The sequence below is a fragment of the Morus notabilis genome, unplaced genomic scaffold (genome assembly GCF_000414095.1).
Source record: "Morus notabilis unplaced genomic scaffold, ASM41409v2 Scaffold267, whole genome shotgun sequence".
Taxonomy (NCBI): Eukaryota; Viridiplantae; Streptophyta; class Magnoliopsida; order Rosales; family Moraceae; genus Morus; species Morus notabilis.
In genome coordinates, this window is record NW_010359574.1 from 1 (window position 1) to 19,481 (window position 19,481).

General features: G+C 35.8%; 3 protein-coding genes across 3 annotated transcripts; 2 read left to right on the forward strand and 1 right to left on the reverse strand.

Annotated features, from left to right (window-relative positions):
* The first annotated feature begins 1,369 nt into the window (after positions 1 to 1,369).
* LOC21389372 (casein kinase 1-like protein 6) lies at positions 1,370 to 7,029 on the forward strand. The gene is made up of 16 exons (XM_010094762.2): positions 1,370 to 1,516; positions 1,610 to 1,718; positions 1,853 to 2,069; positions 2,192 to 2,232; positions 2,655 to 2,724; positions 3,086 to 3,234; positions 3,320 to 3,415; positions 3,889 to 3,959; positions 4,438 to 4,499; positions 4,609 to 4,672; positions 4,778 to 4,862; positions 5,106 to 5,232; positions 5,411 to 5,484; positions 5,562 to 5,625; positions 5,834 to 5,967; positions 6,403 to 7,029. The coding sequence occupies exons 3-16, from the start codon at positions 1,991 to 1,993 to the stop codon at positions 6,667 to 6,669; spliced, it is 1,383 nt and encodes a 460-aa protein (XP_010093064.2). The 5' UTR covers positions 1,370 to 1,516; positions 1,610 to 1,718; positions 1,853 to 1,990; the 3' UTR covers positions 6,670 to 7,029.
* Positions 7,030 to 7,332: 303 nt separating this feature from the next.
* Positions 7,333 to 9,914, reverse strand: LOC21389373 (vacuolar protein sorting-associated protein 2 homolog 3). The gene is made up of 11 exons (XM_024163402.1): positions 9,674 to 9,914; positions 9,396 to 9,440; positions 9,136 to 9,170; positions 8,979 to 9,029; positions 8,788 to 8,892; positions 8,602 to 8,673; positions 8,451 to 8,522; positions 8,262 to 8,342; positions 7,940 to 7,975; positions 7,763 to 7,818; positions 7,333 to 7,584 (listed from the first exon to the last, which is right to left on the reverse strand). The coding sequence occupies exons 1-11, from the start codon at positions 9,705 to 9,707 to the stop codon at positions 7,533 to 7,535; spliced, it is 639 nt and encodes a 212-aa protein (XP_024019170.1). The 5' UTR covers positions 9,708 to 9,914; the 3' UTR covers positions 7,333 to 7,532.
* A 3,607-nt stretch (positions 9,915 to 13,521) lies between these two features.
* On the forward strand, positions 13,522 to 19,405 carry LOC21389374 (serine/threonine protein phosphatase 2A regulatory subunit B''alpha). The gene is made up of 13 exons (XM_024163397.1): positions 13,522 to 14,584; positions 14,775 to 15,014; positions 15,144 to 15,249; positions 15,384 to 15,483; positions 15,637 to 15,742; positions 15,890 to 15,980; positions 16,367 to 16,508; positions 16,663 to 16,810; positions 16,947 to 17,056; positions 17,467 to 17,623; positions 17,715 to 17,840; positions 17,953 to 18,102; positions 18,704 to 19,405. Exons 1-12 carry the CDS (start codon positions 14,435 to 14,437, stop codon positions 18,091 to 18,093), a joined length of 1,617 nt encoding a protein of 538 aa, XP_024019165.1. The 5' UTR covers positions 13,522 to 14,434; the 3' UTR covers positions 18,094 to 18,102; positions 18,704 to 19,405.
* The last annotated feature ends 76 nt before the right edge of the window (positions 19,406 to 19,481 follow it).

Below are 19,481 nucleotides of genomic sequence, written 5' to 3' on the forward strand. Positions count from 1 at the left end.
AGTCTTATTGTAAAACTCTAGAGCGTATTTTTCTTTCCTTATTTTTTTTAATCCAAGTAACCTTAGAATTATGTCTCTTTTATTTTTAAGTTTTTGATTCTTCAGTCAAATATTTTGCTGACTTTAAACACGTCCACTTCTTTATATAAAGTGACAAATAGCTTGTTTGGAGCGATTTAAAATTAAAACTCCAAAACTGCTTGCCACTTGGTTCTCAAACACCATAGATTAATGAAGAATAGAGAAATGTTCCAGCGAGAGAGAGAGAGAGAGAGAGAGAGAGAGAGAGGAGCAAGGATAATATTAATCTTAAATTTTGGTTGAGAAAAAGATAATACTAATCCAGTTGTAACTATAACTACCCACGTCTTAAATTCTTACAAGTGCCAACTAATTTTACGGAATTTACCACTGTCTAATCCTCGTATCTCTTTTTTAACTAAATGCCAGCATTAAAGTAACTAACAGTCGCCTAATTACTTCCCACCGTGATTTAGCATTTTCTTAAAGAGGTAAATTCTCAAAAAAGAAAAAAAAAGCAAAAAAGATGGTCTCGTTCATTTCCATCGATTTGAGTTTTTAATTTTAATTTTACTACCGTTAAAAATTTTCATAAAAAGTCACATTTAATTTTTTTTGTTATGATAAAAAAGTTTCACATAAAATCAAATTTCAATTCAAATTCGCGAACTGAACGAGGTACTCATAATTATTAAAAAGTGACATTAGCCAAAAAAAAAAAAACCCCAAATTGGAAAATTAAATAGCGACAGTCAAAAGAGCTCAAAATTCAAATTCCAGATAAGTATTTTTGATTTTGTCGTAGAAAAGAAAAACGGAACTTTCCTACTCTCAAATGAAATAAACAGAGAGAGGGAAAAGAGATTAGAAATGAGAATATCCATTATTTGATATTTGATTATTTGATGATAGACCAAGAACGTGTAAAATCTGGACCAGCTTGGAAAATCCTTTTAAATTAAATATAAAACGTGTCAGAGAGAGAGAAAGGCAGTCACGTTTTGTAAAATGTAAACAAGTTTTCCTGACTTTCATAAAAATAAAATAAAAAAAATTCCTGACTTTGACAGCCCAAACGGGCCAGGCGTCCCTCTACTCCTCCTATTTATTTACAATAAAAAAAATAGACATAATTAAAACAACGAAGAAAAAATGGCAGAGAAAATAAAATAGAAAGAAAAAAAAAGTTCTAAAAAAAACACTTAAACTTAAAACCAAAACAGTACCAACAGATTAACCCCAAAACCCAAAAAAAAAAAAAAAACTAAACTAAAACTAAAACAAATGGGAAGAAAACAAATATAAATTTCCAACCTGCTTTTTCTTTTTCTTCTTCCTTTCTCTTCTCATTCTCTCTCTCTCTCCTTCTCGTTCCATCTCTTTCCCCTTCTCTCCTCTCCATGTTCCGTTCTTCATTGCGTTGATTTCGAAATCCAGCATTTCTGTACGGCCCGAAATCGAAGCCTTAAATCGCCGCTGATTCGGTGAATTCCAGGTGGTTTTTGCCGACAAGATTTTGTTTTTGTTTTTACGTTTTTTTTTTTTTTGCCCTCTGGAGTTTAATCCAACCGTTGCCGGTTAAATGTAGGTCAATTTGTCGGAATTAGGGTTCCGATACGTTATCGGGGATTGAAGATTTGGAATTTGTTTTATTCGGAAACGGAGAAGATTCAGTTTGGAGGATTGCGTTGAAAGCCGTTAGATTTTGATTTTCATTTATTTCTCTTGATGTTGATCTGATGCTGGGACTGCGACGTTTAATTCTTTCATTCGGCGGATTTTTAGGCAAAAGCTGATATATTTTTTTTTTTGTTGAATCGGTGGGCGTCAGTTGGGGAAATCTTTGTAGATTTGGGGCGCATTGTTTTGTGGATATGATATTGTGGTCAAATAAAGGCTAAATTGAGCATAAATCTTGGTGAAAACAGCCGTTTTTAGCCTCTCGATCGAGTTTCTGAGTTGAAATTTGATGATGGATCATGTGATTGGAAATAAGTTTAAGCTTGGAAGGAAGATTGGGAGTGGGTCTTTTGGGGAGCTCTATTTAGGTATTATTGTTCCTCTTGTGTCTTTTTTTTGTGTGGGTTTTCTGATTATGTATTTAGCCATTAGCATTGTGTGTTTTTGTGCTTTACTTTCTAAAAATTGTTCCTTTTGTGGTTGTTTTTAGGTGTTAATGTACAAACAGGAGAGGAGGTTGCTGTCAAGCTTGTAAGTTAATCCATTTCATTCAGCTTTATTTTCTATTCCCTTCCGTATAGTATGATATATATGGGTTCTGTTGCTTTAAACATTATCTATGGACCTAAGGTGTTAGAATTCATTTATGGAAGTAGAGGTCGTGAAGATGTTGTCAAAAAGAAACTAAATGTTTTGTTTTCCTTGGTGAGCAAAAAGACATTTTGGATGTTGAATACTGGAATAAACTCCGTATTTGTAATTAGAAAGCTGCATGCAAAACGTCCTCCAATCTGTTCCAGTAACATGCAATTTCTGTTTTTTACTGGAAAAGTAAAATAAATTGTGTGTTTTGATTTATGGTCTCAAATGCTGTGTGCTTCTTCAACTTCGGTCTTATATTGAACCTTTTATACAATATTGAAAGACCTAAATTTCTGCGCACCAAATTACAGGAACCTACGAAGACCAAGCATCCGCAACTTCACTATGAATCAAAATTGTATATGCTTCTTCAAGGAGGAAGTAAGCTCTTCTTTGTATCTAGATGACATATAGCTTGTCTCTCTGTGTGTGCATGTTACCGTGATAGTTGCGGAATAATAAATAAAATAAAAGGGAAGTGGAAGGTGGGATGAAGACCCGCATTTATATTAGTTTGTTTAGTTACTAAAAGATATTCATGATTTTGTTTTCTTCAAATCACGACATACATTTTAAATATACGAAAACTTCAAAACTTAGCAAAAATACGGTACTTTTAAAGTCTGCAAACTAATTATATCTCAAGGTGCATGTATTACCATACAGTATACATACATTTGGAGAATTTTCGTACTAAAAACTTGTCTTCTCAAAGTTGATTAGTTCCTCTTTTCTATTGAAGCGGGAGTTCCCCACCTGAAGTGGTTTGGAGTTGAGGGTGAATACAATGTTATGGTTATTGACCTTCTTGGACCAAGTTTAGAAGATTTATTCAACTATTGCAATCGAAAATTGACGTTGAAGACAGTATTGATGATGGCAGATCAATTAGTAAGTAATTTTAATTCATTTTATTAAAATCAGTCATGAAGTCCCAAGATAATATGTTCACCTCCTGCTCTTTTCTATGTCACAGATTAACAGAGTTGAATACATGCATTCAAGAGGTTTTCTTCACCGTGATATAAAGCCTGACAACTTCTTAATGGGGCTAGGCCGTAAAGCCAATCAGGTAATTCATTCTTCTGTAGTTAACTCTTTATTTCACGAATAGAATCCAATATACGTGCTTGTCTCTCGGCAAGTTTTGGCATTTTTTAATAATTAATGTACAGCTGAAAATTTTGCAACTACTTTTGTTGAGTAAGTTTTTGCGTAAATTTTTGTTAAGTAAATTTTGTAACTTTTGCGTCATTTTTTTGTAAGTATTTTTGTTGATTGATATTTATAAATGGAGCTTTTTTAATTGCAAATTAATCAATAATAAAATGGCTATATTCCATCTTTTAGGACTCATGGCCTGTATATAGATTTTATGGGTCTGTTTGTTTCGTATGCTCAAGCTCAAATCATTGAATCTGTTACAGGGTTTTCCTCTCCCAAAAATTTGAATTTCAAACGTCAGAATTAAGAATCATGGTTTGAGTATACATTCTAAACGGGGCCTATATAACTCTTAGGTCTTACTGGGTTATTTTCTCGCAGGTGTACATTATTGATTATGGTCTTGCAAAGAAGTACAGGGATCTTCAAACTCATAAGCACATACCTTACAGGTAGATTTTGTATGTTTCAAAAAAATGTTGTTACGTAATTAGACAACCACAATAATTTATTAGGCATGTATCAGGCAATCAAGGTCAATAAACTAACATGTATTACTTTTTTTTTTTTCTTTTCTTTTGTTGTACTATGAATATGTCAAAATAAGTAATGTATTCCCTACGCAATATCTCTTCTTGTGGTACATGTTCTCTTATGATTAGTCCAGTTTGAGGATGAAAGCGTTAGTAATTGTATCAGGGATGATGAAAACAACAGATGATCTATCAAATAGCGAATTGCTCAATATTAAACTCAACTCTCTTTTTCTTTTCTTTTCATCTTTCCATGAATTGGAAAGAAGTAAAATGTTGTGCATGTATTAAGACAAGTCCCAAGATTTTAGGCTTCTATCCTATTCTAGTGTGCTTAGGTAGATTCATTCTGCAAATGTGTGTAGCGCATCATTTTTCTCCTTTCCTGATATTTCAGGGAGAACAAGAACCTCACAGGCACAGCTCGTTATGCAAGTGTTAACACTCACCTTGGTATTGGTGAGTTATTTTCTATACTATAACATAATATCCAATAGGAAGTAGAACCACATATTTAAATTATCTGGCATTATGTTTTAATCTGTTTGTCATTTTACTGCGCCCGCAGAACAAAGCAGAAGGGATGATCTGGAATCTCTCGGTTATGTGCTTATGTATTTCCTGAGAGGAAGGTTGAAGATTCTGTAACCATGGATTTTTGTTTTTGTTATATTCTGTGTTGGGTAGTTGACGCATCATCACTTGTTCTTAATCTAACTTTATTCTTTGTTCATCAGTCTTCCTTGGCAGGGGTTAAAAGCTGGCACCAAAAAGCAAAAATATGATAAGATCAGTGAGAAGAAGGTCTCTACTCCCATAGAGGTATCACAGCTCTCTATACTTGTACTTTTTTGCGCAGCACTTCACTCTTCACTCGGAAATTATATCCATGATCGTGGACATAGACATCAACATTCCTTTAGGTTTTAGGCAATCCAGGTTTGCCAAGCAAACCGTATTTATGCTTAATGCACTCGTGAACAAGTGTACTTGTATAGGTGACACGTACACCTTATAGGCTGGTAGCATTGACATCTGGTAATAATTTTGTAATATGCATGACAGGTCCTTTGCAAGTCATTTCCATCAGAATTTGTCTCCTACTTTCACTACTGTCGATCATTGCGGTTTGAAGATAAACCAGATTATTCATATTTGAAGAGACTTTTTAGAGACTTATTTATTCGAGAAGGTACTTTTGCAATTGCAGCTATGATCTTTAGTTTCTATATAGTTAATTGGATCTATTATTCCTTTTACTTTACCTTGGTTACATTACTTTGTTTGTACGCAGCAGTTAGCTAAACAAGTATTATTTTGTGTTTGTCAGGTTGATTCCTTTTTAATTTTATTTAACACTTAACGTGCAGGTTATCAATTTGATTATGTGTTTGACTGGACCGTGTTAAAGTATCCCCAGATTGGTGCCAGCTCCAGGGGACGGGTCAGTATTTAAGCTTTCTACGTATAAGTTTTTATTTGCTAGGAACTTTACTTATCATGTCCTTCTCTCTGTTTTAGCATGCCAGTGGAAAACCGGGTCTGAATGCTGGACCATCTGTAGAAAGACCGGAAAGAATCTCAGGTCTGCTCTCTTTGAACCCAACCATATTTGATGATCTGAATAACAAGTTTTTAAGTATTGTGTTATTATGTTGTCCTTTGAAAATGATATTTTTTCAGTAACAATCATTATAACTTTCGTTTCCTTTACGTAAATTTTTTGATTCTGTGTCCTATATTTTTCTCGACACCCTTCTCAAAAATGATGATTATGCAATTGCCTTGTCCAGTTGGGAAAGAGATTCGGGATAGATTCTCTGGTGCAGTTGAAGCATTTTCCAGGAGGCATGTATCAGGTTCCAGTCCACGTAATGATCTTTCAAAATACAGGACTTATGAAGAAGTACCTTCCTCGAAAGATGCGGTAAACTTCTACTCTCCACCTTTTCTTTTTTTTTTTTTGTGGTTTTGCTTGAATTCTACTCTTCACCTTTTTCTTAACCATTTTTCCCCCCTTACATTCTAGTGAATTTACATGTTTGTATTTGGATATTTTCTGTCTTGTTGACTCTTTGAATCGTCTGTTTGGTATGGACTGTGTAGTTAATGTTTAAAATATACCGGCACCATGACTGAATGTTGAAAAGTGACTATAGAACTCGAGAAAAATTTAGATACAAACATAAATTTGTCTCGATAACATAAGTGTCCTTTCAGTCACTGTGTGCTTGTATGATACACTCGCTCATCCAGCTTCAGATCAGTTCACTTGAAGTTCAACTGATAACAAATGATGCAGTAGATTTTCACTTTTCGCATTTCAAATGTTTTTATGGATGGTTCTTGTTGCCCTTTTCAGCACCCTGAACCTGAAAGAGGCCGCAGTTCTTCCCGATATGGCAGCAGTTCAAGAAAAGCAATCATCTCAAGCGGCAAGCCAAGCTCTTCAGCGGAGCCCAGCGAGAACCGTACAAGTCGAATAGTGTCGAGTAGTGGCCGTCCTTCAACCACACAAAGAATTCTGCCTGGGTTTGAAGCCAAATCATCGTATACTCGCACGTCAGCCGCAAGAGGCGCCCGAGACGATCCTCTCCGTAGCTTTGAACTCCTTTCTATTAGGAAGTGAAGGAGAGCGTTCTTTTATGCAGCTTATTGATAAATACCCCTCTACGTGATGAATTACTGATTTTTTATTTTTTTTTCCTTTCACTCTTTGTACATGGGGTTCATCTAATCGCCACCAATATCTTTTATGACGGATGTATCCTCTGGCATTTGTTTTGTCATTATCTCTACATGAGCATTTGGCCATTGTAACGTTGATACTTGATACACGAATCCCCTAGAGCAGAGAATTTACATGCGGTCTTTCTACATGTGAACTTTTTCTTGGAGGGGTCTTTCTGTACCGGATTCGAGAAACTGTAATAATTCCTTTCTTATTATATATAATACACGTCCTCATTGAGACCAGTCTGATATCACATTTTGAGGGCTATTTTGTTGACTCCGTGACATGGAATTAACACCATTTTGAATGAAAGAACCGATATGGCTTTTTACGTTGACTTACCTAACATTGTAAATAATTATGCAGAAAAAATAAAATCACAGTACTTGGAGGTCCATACAAATTTGTTGGCATATCTATATATTCCAGCGGCACTTATAATAAGGTTCCTCTGCGTGTGTAATCATTTAGCCCGTTTAATTCATAGATTTAAACATAGAAGTTTGGCAGAAATTTTTATGAAAAAAAATACCGTAAAAAATGAGTTTGTACAGTAGATTGAACTTATGAAACAAACACACAATATCTCTCATTGAATGTATACAGTAGCATTTGCTAAAAATAGCCAGCAACGTTATCTAAAGATGCAAAATGTTTGCATAACAATACAAGCCTAAATGCGTAAAGTAATGGGCAAAATATTTACATGTACAGTCGTGCAGAGCTATGTGCGATAACAAAGGGTGCCAATCTGCAGTTCATGGATTTCTGAGAGCTGCCAGCCTCTTCTCAAGCTCATCAATACCGGAACTGGAAGTGCCAGGAGGTGAATATTCATTAGCAAAAGTTTTGCACATGATGTCTTCACACATATGCAACATTCCACAAAAACATGCGTTGAAATAAAATTTATACGGACTAACATTAAAAGTTGAGGACTTCAGACAACAATGGTAGAAGTATAATGAGAAAGGAAGAGAAAGGGTACCTGCTAGCGTCCTCAGTCGTTTTTCTCGCAATTCTTCCTTTTGGAGCCGCTGAAAGCTACAAAGAGTTCAAGTATGCTCGTAATCAGCTTATAGAACAATGAATCAAGTACTGACCAACGACAAAATCCAGACAGAGAGAGGGGGAGAGAGAGAGAGGTACAATCAATGATACCAACCTGTGAAGCGATATCCACACCAATTTCATCTAGCACCTGCCAAACAATAAAAATGAAGCCATCAATTGCCAAGGATCAAGTCTACTAGCAATGATACAATTTATATCCACGGATACAAGTCACGCATACAAATAGAAATCTTTCAAAGCAGTTCAAGTTGGAATATTTTTGGTACATTCTTGATTAATATGATTACCGTATAACAAAATTCAGCATACCTTGCTCTTTTTCTTACTTTGTTTCTTTTTTTTAAGAAGAAGTTCGTGGAAAAGATTCATCTTAAGGGAAATGGAAATAAATGAAGGCAATCAGAGGAACCTACCTGGTTTGTCAGCTCGTCGGTCTCTTCTTCAGCTTCATCGTCATCCAGGGCATCATCTATTGCGTCAGACATCATCTCCGTCTGAATGAAAAAATTTATACCATTAAGCCCCAAAAACACGGAACCAATAATCAGACGTGAAGTTTGCTCTATGTGGAGCCTACTCCTTAAACTCAACATAAATCTTACAGTCATATCCATTTGCGCAGACTGCTTTTGAAAATCTTGAACGATCTTCGCTTGCTTTGCAGGGGCCATTTGCTGCAAACGAAACATGTCAATCACCAATGACCAAACCTATATAAAAACAGAAAACCATCGCATCTATACGGCATCTAACCTTATTCACAGCTGCCACTGCCTTAGTGGCACCCTTCATTCCAACAGCAACTGAAGAATGAGCATGCATTGCCTGCAAAAGGGTATTTTAAGCATTTCTAAGCACGATGCCAGCGTGACAAGATACAAACACACACACCTACTCGTACAAATGCCCACACACGAATGAAGAGAGATTTCGGTCAACCTGTGTATGAGTTGCTATGCCTCTCATTTGAGCTCGACTACTTTGTAAGTTGGATATCTGTTGCCTTAGTCTGACCAACTGCCGGGCCAGAGTTTTCGTTGCTGCCTGCAGAATACAAAAACAAGGGCAAGGTAAAAGAGGTTTAAGAAATATTTGGTGTCAATCCAGTCAAGTACAAAACAGAACCGTACATCATTCCCTGTTTTAGCAGTTCTCTTTATCTCAGCAAGAAGCTTCTTTTCCTGAGATGTTTTGAGGGAAAAAAAAAAATAGACAAAAAAAACTAAATCAGATGTCTATTGCCAAAACATATAGAAGATGAAAATAATTTGGAAGATTTTAACATACTTCTAATTGCAACGCTCCAATTTCCCTCTCTATACCTGAATGGAAAAGAAAAACACAGGGCAAAAATACAACGTGAGAATTCTAAATTTCTAAGCCAATATCCACTTAATCCCAATTTATCTGTAACCCCAAAATCCAATGACTTTTTCCTTAATTTTCCCTAAAGATACCTGCTCCATTAATTCACTTCTCAAAACCAAAAATTTATTATAATTTTGAAGAACTAAATAGAAAATTTCAGTGAAATTCGAAAATAATACCTCTGGCAGCATTTGACATCTCCCTCTTACTCTCCCGAAGAGCCTCTGTATCCAAAATCAAAACAAAAATCGTTACAAAATACTGATCCAAGATCAGCAGGAAAAGATAAAGGGTCAAAACAACATCAAATTCTGAAAATAATAATTCAGAGAAAAAGAAAATTCGATCAAATCTTCTCATACAAATAGACGCACAATGAATCTCTATAATTGTTCTGAAAAAAATAGAAGGATCGATGAGGAAGAAGAAATCTTAAGAGCTACGAATTGGCACGAACCTTTGGCAGTGGGTTTCTTCGAAAATATGTTCATGGCTTCCGGTGATTGTTCCCAAAACAAAAATTGCAGAGATTCTTAACTTAATTGAAAATCTTTTAAGGAGCTATAAGAGATGAATTGAAAACAGAGAGCTCGAAGCCTTGAGGTGGAAGAAATATCGCAAGAAGTTTTGTGGCTTTTTCGTCATGAATTTATATGTAGGGACTCCGCGTAAATATCAAAAACTTTTTCACCAAAGTTTCTCAGCTTTCAATCATGTCCTCCATGATTTCTGAAATTTCAAAAAAGCTCCCTGGATGATGGACTTCTTGTGGGTCAAACTTCATTGTGGTGGATTACCAGTCAACGCGGGGGTTCTTCAACTATTCCTGCCCCCTTTCCTATTGAATTCGTTTTTGTTCTTTTTGTCGTATCGTGATTTGTGTCGTTTTCCTATACCTTTTGTCGCTTATTTTTTTGTTGTAGTTTATGTTTATTATATCCTCTTTGCGTTCACTTTTTTTTTTTTTTTTTTTAAATGGCCTCCTTGCGGATATTTTCGGTTGTTTATTTCAATTTATTATCTGTAATTATTTCCTTCCCATAGTTTACCCAATCAATTTTGTTTCATTATCTATTATTCGCCGTTCTAAAGCAATAACTCCTCCATTTTGTAAATTACTTGATTAAATATAGGTATGATGTAATATGAAACACTAGATGCATCTATGCGTTATTTACTATTATTTATTTTTCATTTGAAAGAAGGAACATTTCCTTCTCTTCACACAAGTTATATGGACATCAATCAATTATCAATTAAATTGATTGATGTCTTTTTTCCAGTGGATGTGATTCTGTATCGTTAATGTCGTTCGTATTATTGTTACGTATTGCCTTTGTTCATTTTAATCTTTGTCGTTTAAAATTAATGTCGTTTTTCATGTCAAATTTTCAATTCATGCCGTTTTTTCTGGATTGTCTTTTTTAGAGTTAGGATCGTTCCCCTTTTTAATAAAACCACTTTTTAATGTTGTTGCTTACGCTCGTATGATTCAACATGTATATGTGATTCAAGTATGTAATGTCGTTAATAAGCCCGTTGCGTATTTTTTAACTTATTGATGTCATTATTCTAAATTAAAAGGAAAAAAAAAAAAAAACAGAGAGAGATGGGAAGACAATACATTTTGGAAGGGGACTTAAAATTGATAACATGAATTTCGGGGTATATAAAATTAGTAGATTTACATAAAAATCTTTAAAACTTCCAAAATTCTCTTGCACCTCTTGTCCTCCCTATAATTGTCCAGCCCTCATCGTTGATATTTCCTTCTATATTGTTTCTAATAAATGTCATTTATTGCAATTTCAAAATTTTTTCAATAGGTATAAAATTTGCTTTGAAAGATATTATTTACTCAAAAAAGCTTGTTGACGTCGTCTCTAGATCCCTGTTCTTCTAGACTTTGTCGTTCTAGGGTGACTTCGTTTTCTACTTTATAGGTTTAAAATATCTTCTCATCGATACGGTTATTATTTTGAAGAGTTATTTTGTGTGCTGTTGTCTTTTTGATAAGCTTTATGCCGTTTTCAAGTGTTGTCGTTCCATGTACCGTTTTCAGGTGTTGTCGTTCCATATTCATGGTGACATGTCGTTTGTCATGCTTGGTCGTTCTTGCATAAATGCTGTCTCTATCGTGATGTCCTAGTTAATTTATTGTTGGTTTTTCAGTGCTCGTCGTTGACACTGATGTCGTTTCTATGTCTCCTGTGGTTTTACCAACTTCTTGATGTCGTTTTGAGGTTTATGTCGTTAATCGTATTCTATATTATATTCGTTTTCAAATGTAGTCTCCTCGATTTCATATCTTTCCTTTGTCTTGTCGTTTTTGTATTCACGTTGTTTATCTTTCAACTTTTTTTCCCCTTATGATCATTACGGCTTTTTAGTGTCGTATTTAATGTTTTGTCGTCTCTCCGGGTATATAATTTGTTGTAGGGTAAAAACAGAGACCTATTAAAAAAACCTAATGTCATCAAGAAGCTCATTAAGAGTACAAGAACAACTTGGTACCACGTCATCAACATTTAACAATAACGACAAAAAAGTCGACTTTTTAAGAAGCTTCAAGAATGTTCAAAGAGACTTTGTAGCATAATGTTATAATATAGTACGAGGGTCACCTACATTAGTGACATTAAACTTAATGATGAGTTTACTGAGGTGGCGTTTTGACATGTATAGTTTACCGAGGTGACATCTATTTTGTATTGCTAGTCTTATAAACCTCTATATTTTTCTCATCATTAAGTTATTTGATGGATGGTGCAACGATAATTTATTTTTACCATTATAATTATTTTGAATTAAAAGGTGAATTTTATTTAGAAAATAAGTGAAAAATAATGCCATAGTATGTGTAAAAATACTAGGTGATTTATCTATTTTGTATTGCTATGATATGGATAAAAACGTCGGAATTTTTTTTTTAAAAGTACACGCAAACTGAAAAATATTAATGCATTTGTTGGAAAGAAAGACCGTTCGGTCGGTCCTCATTGTGTGCAGACCAATCAAGTTTTGAAGATATCAAAAACTTTAGATTTGTCTCTTCCAATTGCCGGAACAACATCGGAGTGTTAACGGAGGTGGACACGGGGGACTATGGACGACGATGAGGCGGTGGGCAAGAATGGGGAGGGGATGTTTTCTTTGGAGAGGTTTTTTTTTTTTTTGAAGAAGAAGATGAGTTTTTTTTTTAATATTTGTTTTTCCTTTTTAGGAAGATTTTCTGATATTTTGGTGTATCGGTAGGTTAAGTTTTTATAACCGTTAAATCTGTATACTTTTTAACTTTTACGTAATTTTATGCACATTAAATAGTTAAAAAAAACTTAACATACCGGTACAACAACGTACCAGAGAATGTCCTTTCTTTTTATTAATCCTTTTATTAATTATGATCAATGAGGCTTCAGGCTGTGCCTAGGGAGAAGAGGCTTCGTCCAATCCTTACGGAGTCGAGGCTTCTCAATATCAAGAAAGTGTTTAAGGAGTCGATGCTTCGTAAGACTAAGTGTTTAAGGAGTCGAGACTTCGCAAGGCTTCAAGAAGTGTTCAAGGAGACGAAGCTTCAGGCTACATCAAGGGCAAAGAGACTTCACCCGACTCTTACGAAGTCGAGGCTACGGGAAGATAATGAATTCGCAAGATTTGCTTTAAAAGTCGAGCTTTGTATGGAAACTATACTAATTGATTATAATCTCTTTCTTTTGAGAAACTATCTCAAAAGCTAAGAGAAATATCTCAAATTTAAATGAGGAAGGTTTATAGGCAGTGACCTAAGCTATAAATAGTGGGTTATAGATCAAAAATTCCCCGAAGTCTCACACCGAGAAAAAAACGTGTAATTTCTTCTCAAATTAGTGAAATTCTCTCACCCCCCACAGTAGATATAGCTCTCAAATTGAAAATAAATTATTATAAATCTTCATGTATTTTTATTTTTGCTCCGTTATTATGTATTTATGTCACTGTGAATCACATTAATATATCTCAAAATTTCACTAATTAGTTTCTTCTCGTTCTAATTGATCAGTGTCGTTTTCTGTCTTCTGGTTTACTTTTCTATCATGCCAACATCGTTCATCTTGCTGAGCTATTGGTTCCACTCCATGATGTGACGTCGTTTTGCTTAAACTAAATCGCTTGGATTAGTTATTATACACTTTGCGTGTTAAAGGCGGCGCCGCTGATTAATTAAAATAAAAATGGCGGTATATACAGACTCACGTGACGTTAATTAATGCCGTCACCGTATAAAAGTACGAACTGTACATAACAAACTTAGGCAGCGAACGAGAGTGTTAACCACAAATTCTCCGGACTCTGCGGTTTCCGTTACAAAAGCATACGTGGCCCTCTGTCCGCTCTCTTCCTTCCTATTTAACGGGTTTGCCCCTTCTGCTCTTTCCTCCGGTTCCTACAGTTACACACACTCTCCGTCTATCTCTCTCTCTCCTCTTCTTCCCAACATAAAACATACTCAAGAAGTTCTCTCTCTCTTGGAATCTGAATTTTCCGGCGACCACCACTTCGTCTCCGATAAGTAGTCGATTGGTTTTCCGGTTACCCGATAAAGTTTTTTTTTTTTTTGGAACTTTTATTGAACCGGAAGCAGGATTGTTTTCGGGAAGGGTTTGTGAAATCATTTGTTTGGTTTTCTCGAAATTGTCCGATTGAACTTTGTGTTTCGAACTGTGAAGGTTGTAATCCGAGGCTGTAATTTGAGCTTGGTTATGGTTAGCTTCTTTCTTAAACTAGCGAAAAGCTTTCGTAGAAGTTGAAGTGATAATCGGAATTGAAACTTTGTTTTTGGTTAAAGTTCTGGAAGGTTTGGTACTGGCTCTGGAACTTTCTATGCGAAGCTAGGGTTTTTGGTTCGCGGGTTTACAGCTTCTTTCCTAGAGCTTCTCTTGGTTCGTTTACTTGTACGGAAGTGTATTTCCGGAGCATTTGGAATACTTTCATTTGAATTTTCGCTTGGAAGCTAGGGTTTTTTCATTTGAAATTCCTGTAAAGACGAACAAAATCGGAAGTTGTTGCGACTTGAAACGAAAAGGGTTTGGCTTGTCGTTGGTGATGTTGATAGTTCTTTGCTTTTCCGTGTTTGACGATTTGAAATGTGCTGTTTCTGTTCAAGAATTGAACATTGATTGTTTTGGAAATCATTGAGTTTTGGTAGTTCGGAAAGCTTAAAAGAAAAATTATCTGTACTATGGACATCGATTCTATGGGCGATAGTACTTGTTTGGATCCTGATTTGTTGCATCTTCCAGAGTTGTCTCCGTTTGCGCTAAAACCGAGCCCTCAAATTGCTGACAATTTGTTTTCTCAGTGGCTTTCCCTTCCCGAAACTGGGCGGCTGGTAATTTATTTCCAATCCATAATTGTCTTGTGTTTTGGATGAGAATTTCTTATCCTGAAAGCTAGATAGTTTCTGGTTTGCTCTAAAGCAGGGTTTATTATTTGGTTGATCACATATTGGGACGTTGAATTACTCAATAAGCAAAGTTGTGTTAAGTTAATTATTCATCTTATCTCATGTGGTCTGACAGGTGAAATCTTTGATTGATGAGGCAAAGGCTGGCACTCCTTTCAATGCCCTCTCGAATACGATTAGCCCGAATTCCGCCGGTGGCAACACCTTGCCATCGGTGTTTCCTGCCGGCAGCACCCCGCCACTTTCTCCTAGAAGTTCTTCTGGTTCTCCGCGCTTTTCAAAGCAGCGAAGCAGTCCTCCTCTTGGCTCTCCGCTAAAGTTGGTCCCTGAACCAGCGCGAGAAGTCATTCCTCAGGTTGGACACGTTTCTGACAGTTAATAGTTCACTATTCGAAGTTTTGCTTATGAACTTGGGAATTCCTGCTTTGTTTTTGTTTCTCTTGTTTAGAAACTCATATTGTTGTATGGTGTCGTATGCTCACAGTTCTATTTCCAGAATGGTCGGCCTCCACCGAAGGGACTAAAGGAACAGTGTTTTTCTAGGGTGGACGAATTTTTCTTGAAACATAATGACGGATTGCGAATGCATGGTGGGATATTCATCTGAGCTCTCTGTTGCTTAGTTCCTTTATTCTTCATCTTCTTGTGAACATCTCTCTGGAAGGAAAATGGAAGTAGAATATGAGGGGAGAAAGTATCTGAAGTTTTCTGTTTACCTGTGCAGAGTTTAAGCCAATTACGAAGGAAATATGCAAACTTCCAACACTTTTCTCCTCTGCGCTTTTCAGGAAGATCGATACTGAATGCTCCGGGATGGTGACCAGGTAATGCACTTGATTCTTGTGTGGGTCTATTGGATTTATCATGTGCGCTACAAGTTTCCCTTTTAATACTAATGTTATTATTTGAAGATATATTTGTATTCTCAGATTGCCATTCTTTTGCCTGTTAATTATTTGGTACCTTAATTGTTGTAGGGATGCTTTCATTAAATACTTGGTTGATGGCAATATGCTGATTATGGATACAGAGACTAAGATATTTAAACTTTTGAAGCAGCCAAACTGCAATTATCTTTCTCAGGTTTGTTTTACACCTATAATTTTTGTTTTCAGCCCCACGAAATTTCATTTTGCTTAAAACTGCTCTTGATGCTTTATTAGTGGTTATATGCAATTACGTTGGCATTTATTCCGTCTTCTCTGTTTTATACATTTGACTTGGATTCAGGTAGACTTCAAACCTGTTATTCAAGAGCTTTTGGCAACCCATCTGGGGCTGGAATTCTTAAAGGGCACACCTGAATTTCAAGAAAGATATGGTATTGCTTTTTTTTTTTTTTTTTGGGAAATTGGAATTGCTTTTGTACTTGAAATGTAATATATCTTACTGCGAAAGGGACAATTTTGGTTATTCATATTTCTTCAATGTATTTAGACAGATTGATCAAACTTTTTGTTCTTTGCAGTCTTAACTAGATGCATGTGCGGAGTTTCATTTTATTTCCCTCTCGTATCTTCATCCTTTCTAAGCTAAAAAATTCAGTAATTAGTCAGTTAATTTAGCTCAGAACCTTTGCGGACTAGTTGGATTTCTTTGTCGTTGTATTGTTTATTGTTGTTATTTTATTAGTCTCCCTAACATTTATTATGTACGCTTCTTCATTATGTTTATTAGCTCAGAGGCACTTGTTTGGTCTTGATGCAGCTGAGACTGTCATATATAGGATATTTTACTACGTAAATCGATCAGCAAATGGCCGTCTTACCCTTAGAGAGCTGAAGCGAGGAAATTTGATAGCTGCAATGCAACGTGTGGATGAGGAAGACGATATTAACAAAGTTCTGAGGTTTGTTTGCTGGTGGATTTTGTGTAAAGTTATATTAGATAGTAGAACGATTGGTTTTTATAGTAGAATGATTGGTTTTTGTATACAGTCCCTGAATGTTGAGATCGAGAAACATTAATACTTTTGTCATCTGTGTTTCTCTTCTAAATTTCAGATACTTTTCTTATGAACATTTTTACGTTATATACTGTAAATTCTGGGAGCTGGACGCAGACCATGATTTCTTGATTGACAAAGAGAACCTCATCAAATATGGTAATCATGCCCTTACCTACAGGATCATTGATAGAATATTTTCACAGGTTTGTTTGTATTATCCAGTACTTTCTTCTTTTTGATGTTTCAGGTCAAACTAAATTGCTGCTCTGAAGTGGAACAGAGTATTTCCTGACAAAAGGTTTTGCTTTGTTTGTGTTTTTTACTTTGATTTCACACCAGGCCCCACGGAAGTTTAGTAGCAAGATTGAGGGGAAGATGGGTTACGAAGATTTTGTATACTTTATACTATCAGAGGAGGATAAGTCAACTGAGCCTAGCCTCGAGTATTGGTAAGATGCTGTTATATTCAGTCACCCTCCACTTGGTAATGTTTATAAACTTCTAGGTAATGTTGCAAGGAGGTCTTCTTGTAAGGTATTTTAATGCTCATTATTCCCGGAAATTAATTGTTGAGAAACGTGGATAAAACCTTCATTCTTAAAGAGAAAATGTAGGAAGTATAAATTATATTGACAAAGTTCATATAGATATAGTATTTGTAAAATGGTATATAAAGCATGTAGATTTTGATTTTATATGCAATACATCTTTCTAAAGCGTCAATCTGAATGCACTTTCTTTGAGTTTTTCACTTGAACAAGCTTTTTGTATGTTTTGTTAAGCTTACTATTTTGTACTCTTCTGGCAATGGCAGTTCAGGTTTTACTACTGGTTGTGAATTCTAAGTTGTATCTTATAGGTTCAAGTGCATAGATCTGGATGAGAATGGAGTCCTGACATCCAATGAAATGCAGTACTTTTATGAGGAGCAGCTGCACCGTATGGAATGCATGGGCCAAGAACCTGTTTTGTTCGAGGATATTCGATGTCAAATAGTTGATATGATTGCACCGGAGGTAAGAAAACATTTTTAGCTAAAGGCAAGTTCTCCTTTTCATACGACTCTCAGGGAGAGGTCTGATTTCATTAATGGAATTATGCTTGCAGAGGGAAGACTCTATTACGCTACATGACTTGAAACAGAGCAAACTTTCAGGAAACGTCTTCAATATCCTTTTCAATCTTAACAAGTTTATATCTTTTGAATGCCGTGATCAATCTCTCATTCGACAGGTAGGCTGCAGTAACCGGTTTTCTTCGCCATTAGATAACAATTTTTTGATTTCATGGTGCTTATTTGTTTTTTTGTGAATGTATGGCCTCAAATGGCTTTTGATGTGGACAGGAACGTGATGATCCCTCCTTGACAGAGTGGGACCGCTTTGCACATAGAGAATATCTCAGGCTCTCTATGGAAGAAGATGGTGAAGATGCCTCCAATGGAAGTATAGAAGTTTGGGATGAATCTTTTGAGGCTCCATTTTAGTTCAAGGAGGTGAGTTTGGCGCTTGGGTTAGAAAATGTAATGGCTTTTCCCCTAGGAAGTTTTACTTGGATTATGTTGATTTTTTTTTTTCTTTTGATTTTTTTTATATTCTTCAATTACCAATCAATTTAACAGTAGGAATTTTCATATCTCGCTCTTAAATAATAATCTTACAAAAATTGTCTTCGCCTTGGACCTTAATCGAGTTCCCATGGCACCAGAGTTGGATACTTTGCGCCATGCAAGGGGATCCAATGGGCCTCAACAATAATAAATGTGCTTGAAAAGATTGAATAATCACAGCTGGTTGTTTCTTGGCCCTTTTAGTTTGACAATTTATGGTTCTCTTGCCCACCTGCCAGATAACAATTACCTAAGTTTAGACGATTGTCTTTGGATATTTGGCTTAGGCTAAAAGGATAATTGTGTATTCATACCAACAAAGAACTTGTTAAATCAGTGTGATATCTTCTTTCCCTTCTGTTTGCAAAATGAACGATCCTTGTAGGAGTTGTTTATATATTAGGTTATTTGCAATGTTGCACTGACAGCTTCGTTTTTCTCTATGCGTGCAATGAACTGATCGTGTGGCCCTCTTGGATTTCTGCAGATTCCTGTAGGATGGATACCTTGATGCTTCACAGAAGTTGTTCATTTAATGAAGAAACGCTGTCGCTTGGAAATTCTCCATGGAAGTCATGAGGGATGGTAGCTCTTGCTGCTCACCTTTGTTGGACAATATGCGGGCTTGGGTGAAAACGGGAGGAGTCGGGCTGAACTGCACAGAGGTAGAGGCAAAAACTGAAGAGCAGCTCTATCGTTGGCTTGGTTCCTCCATTTTTTCTCTAGGAAGAAATTAATAAGTTCTTACAGGTGAGTGCGGCTTGGATCGTAGTAGTTGGAAGCTCTATGTTGGCCTCATCCTCTTATCTTTCTATGTTCTTTTATTGGATTTATGGTTTTGGAAAACTGAAAAAGAATTGAGGTCGCCAAAGAATATGAACTGTGATGTACACAATAGAGCATCCTGGTTTTGAAGGATTCTGGAATCGGCTTTTGTATCAGAGTGTGCGCGAGTAATTCACTAGTCCTCGTCTTTTGCATATAAATAAGCAAAAACAAGGTGTCATTAGTGGTTGTTTGTTTTCGGTCTTAATAGACGAATAGTATTTTTGTTTATAAATATGCGAATTGACTTTTGCGTCTGAAACCAGATCATTGGTATTGGTATAATGATCCCAGCAAAAGGAAAAATAATAATAATAATAATAAAACAAGTACTTGCTCTATCATTGATCTGGGAGAGAAAAAAAAATCCAGTTAAGCAATAGGTTTTGAGTTTTGTTGTTGCTAATGAACACTATCCGCAATTTAATTGTTGCAATTTG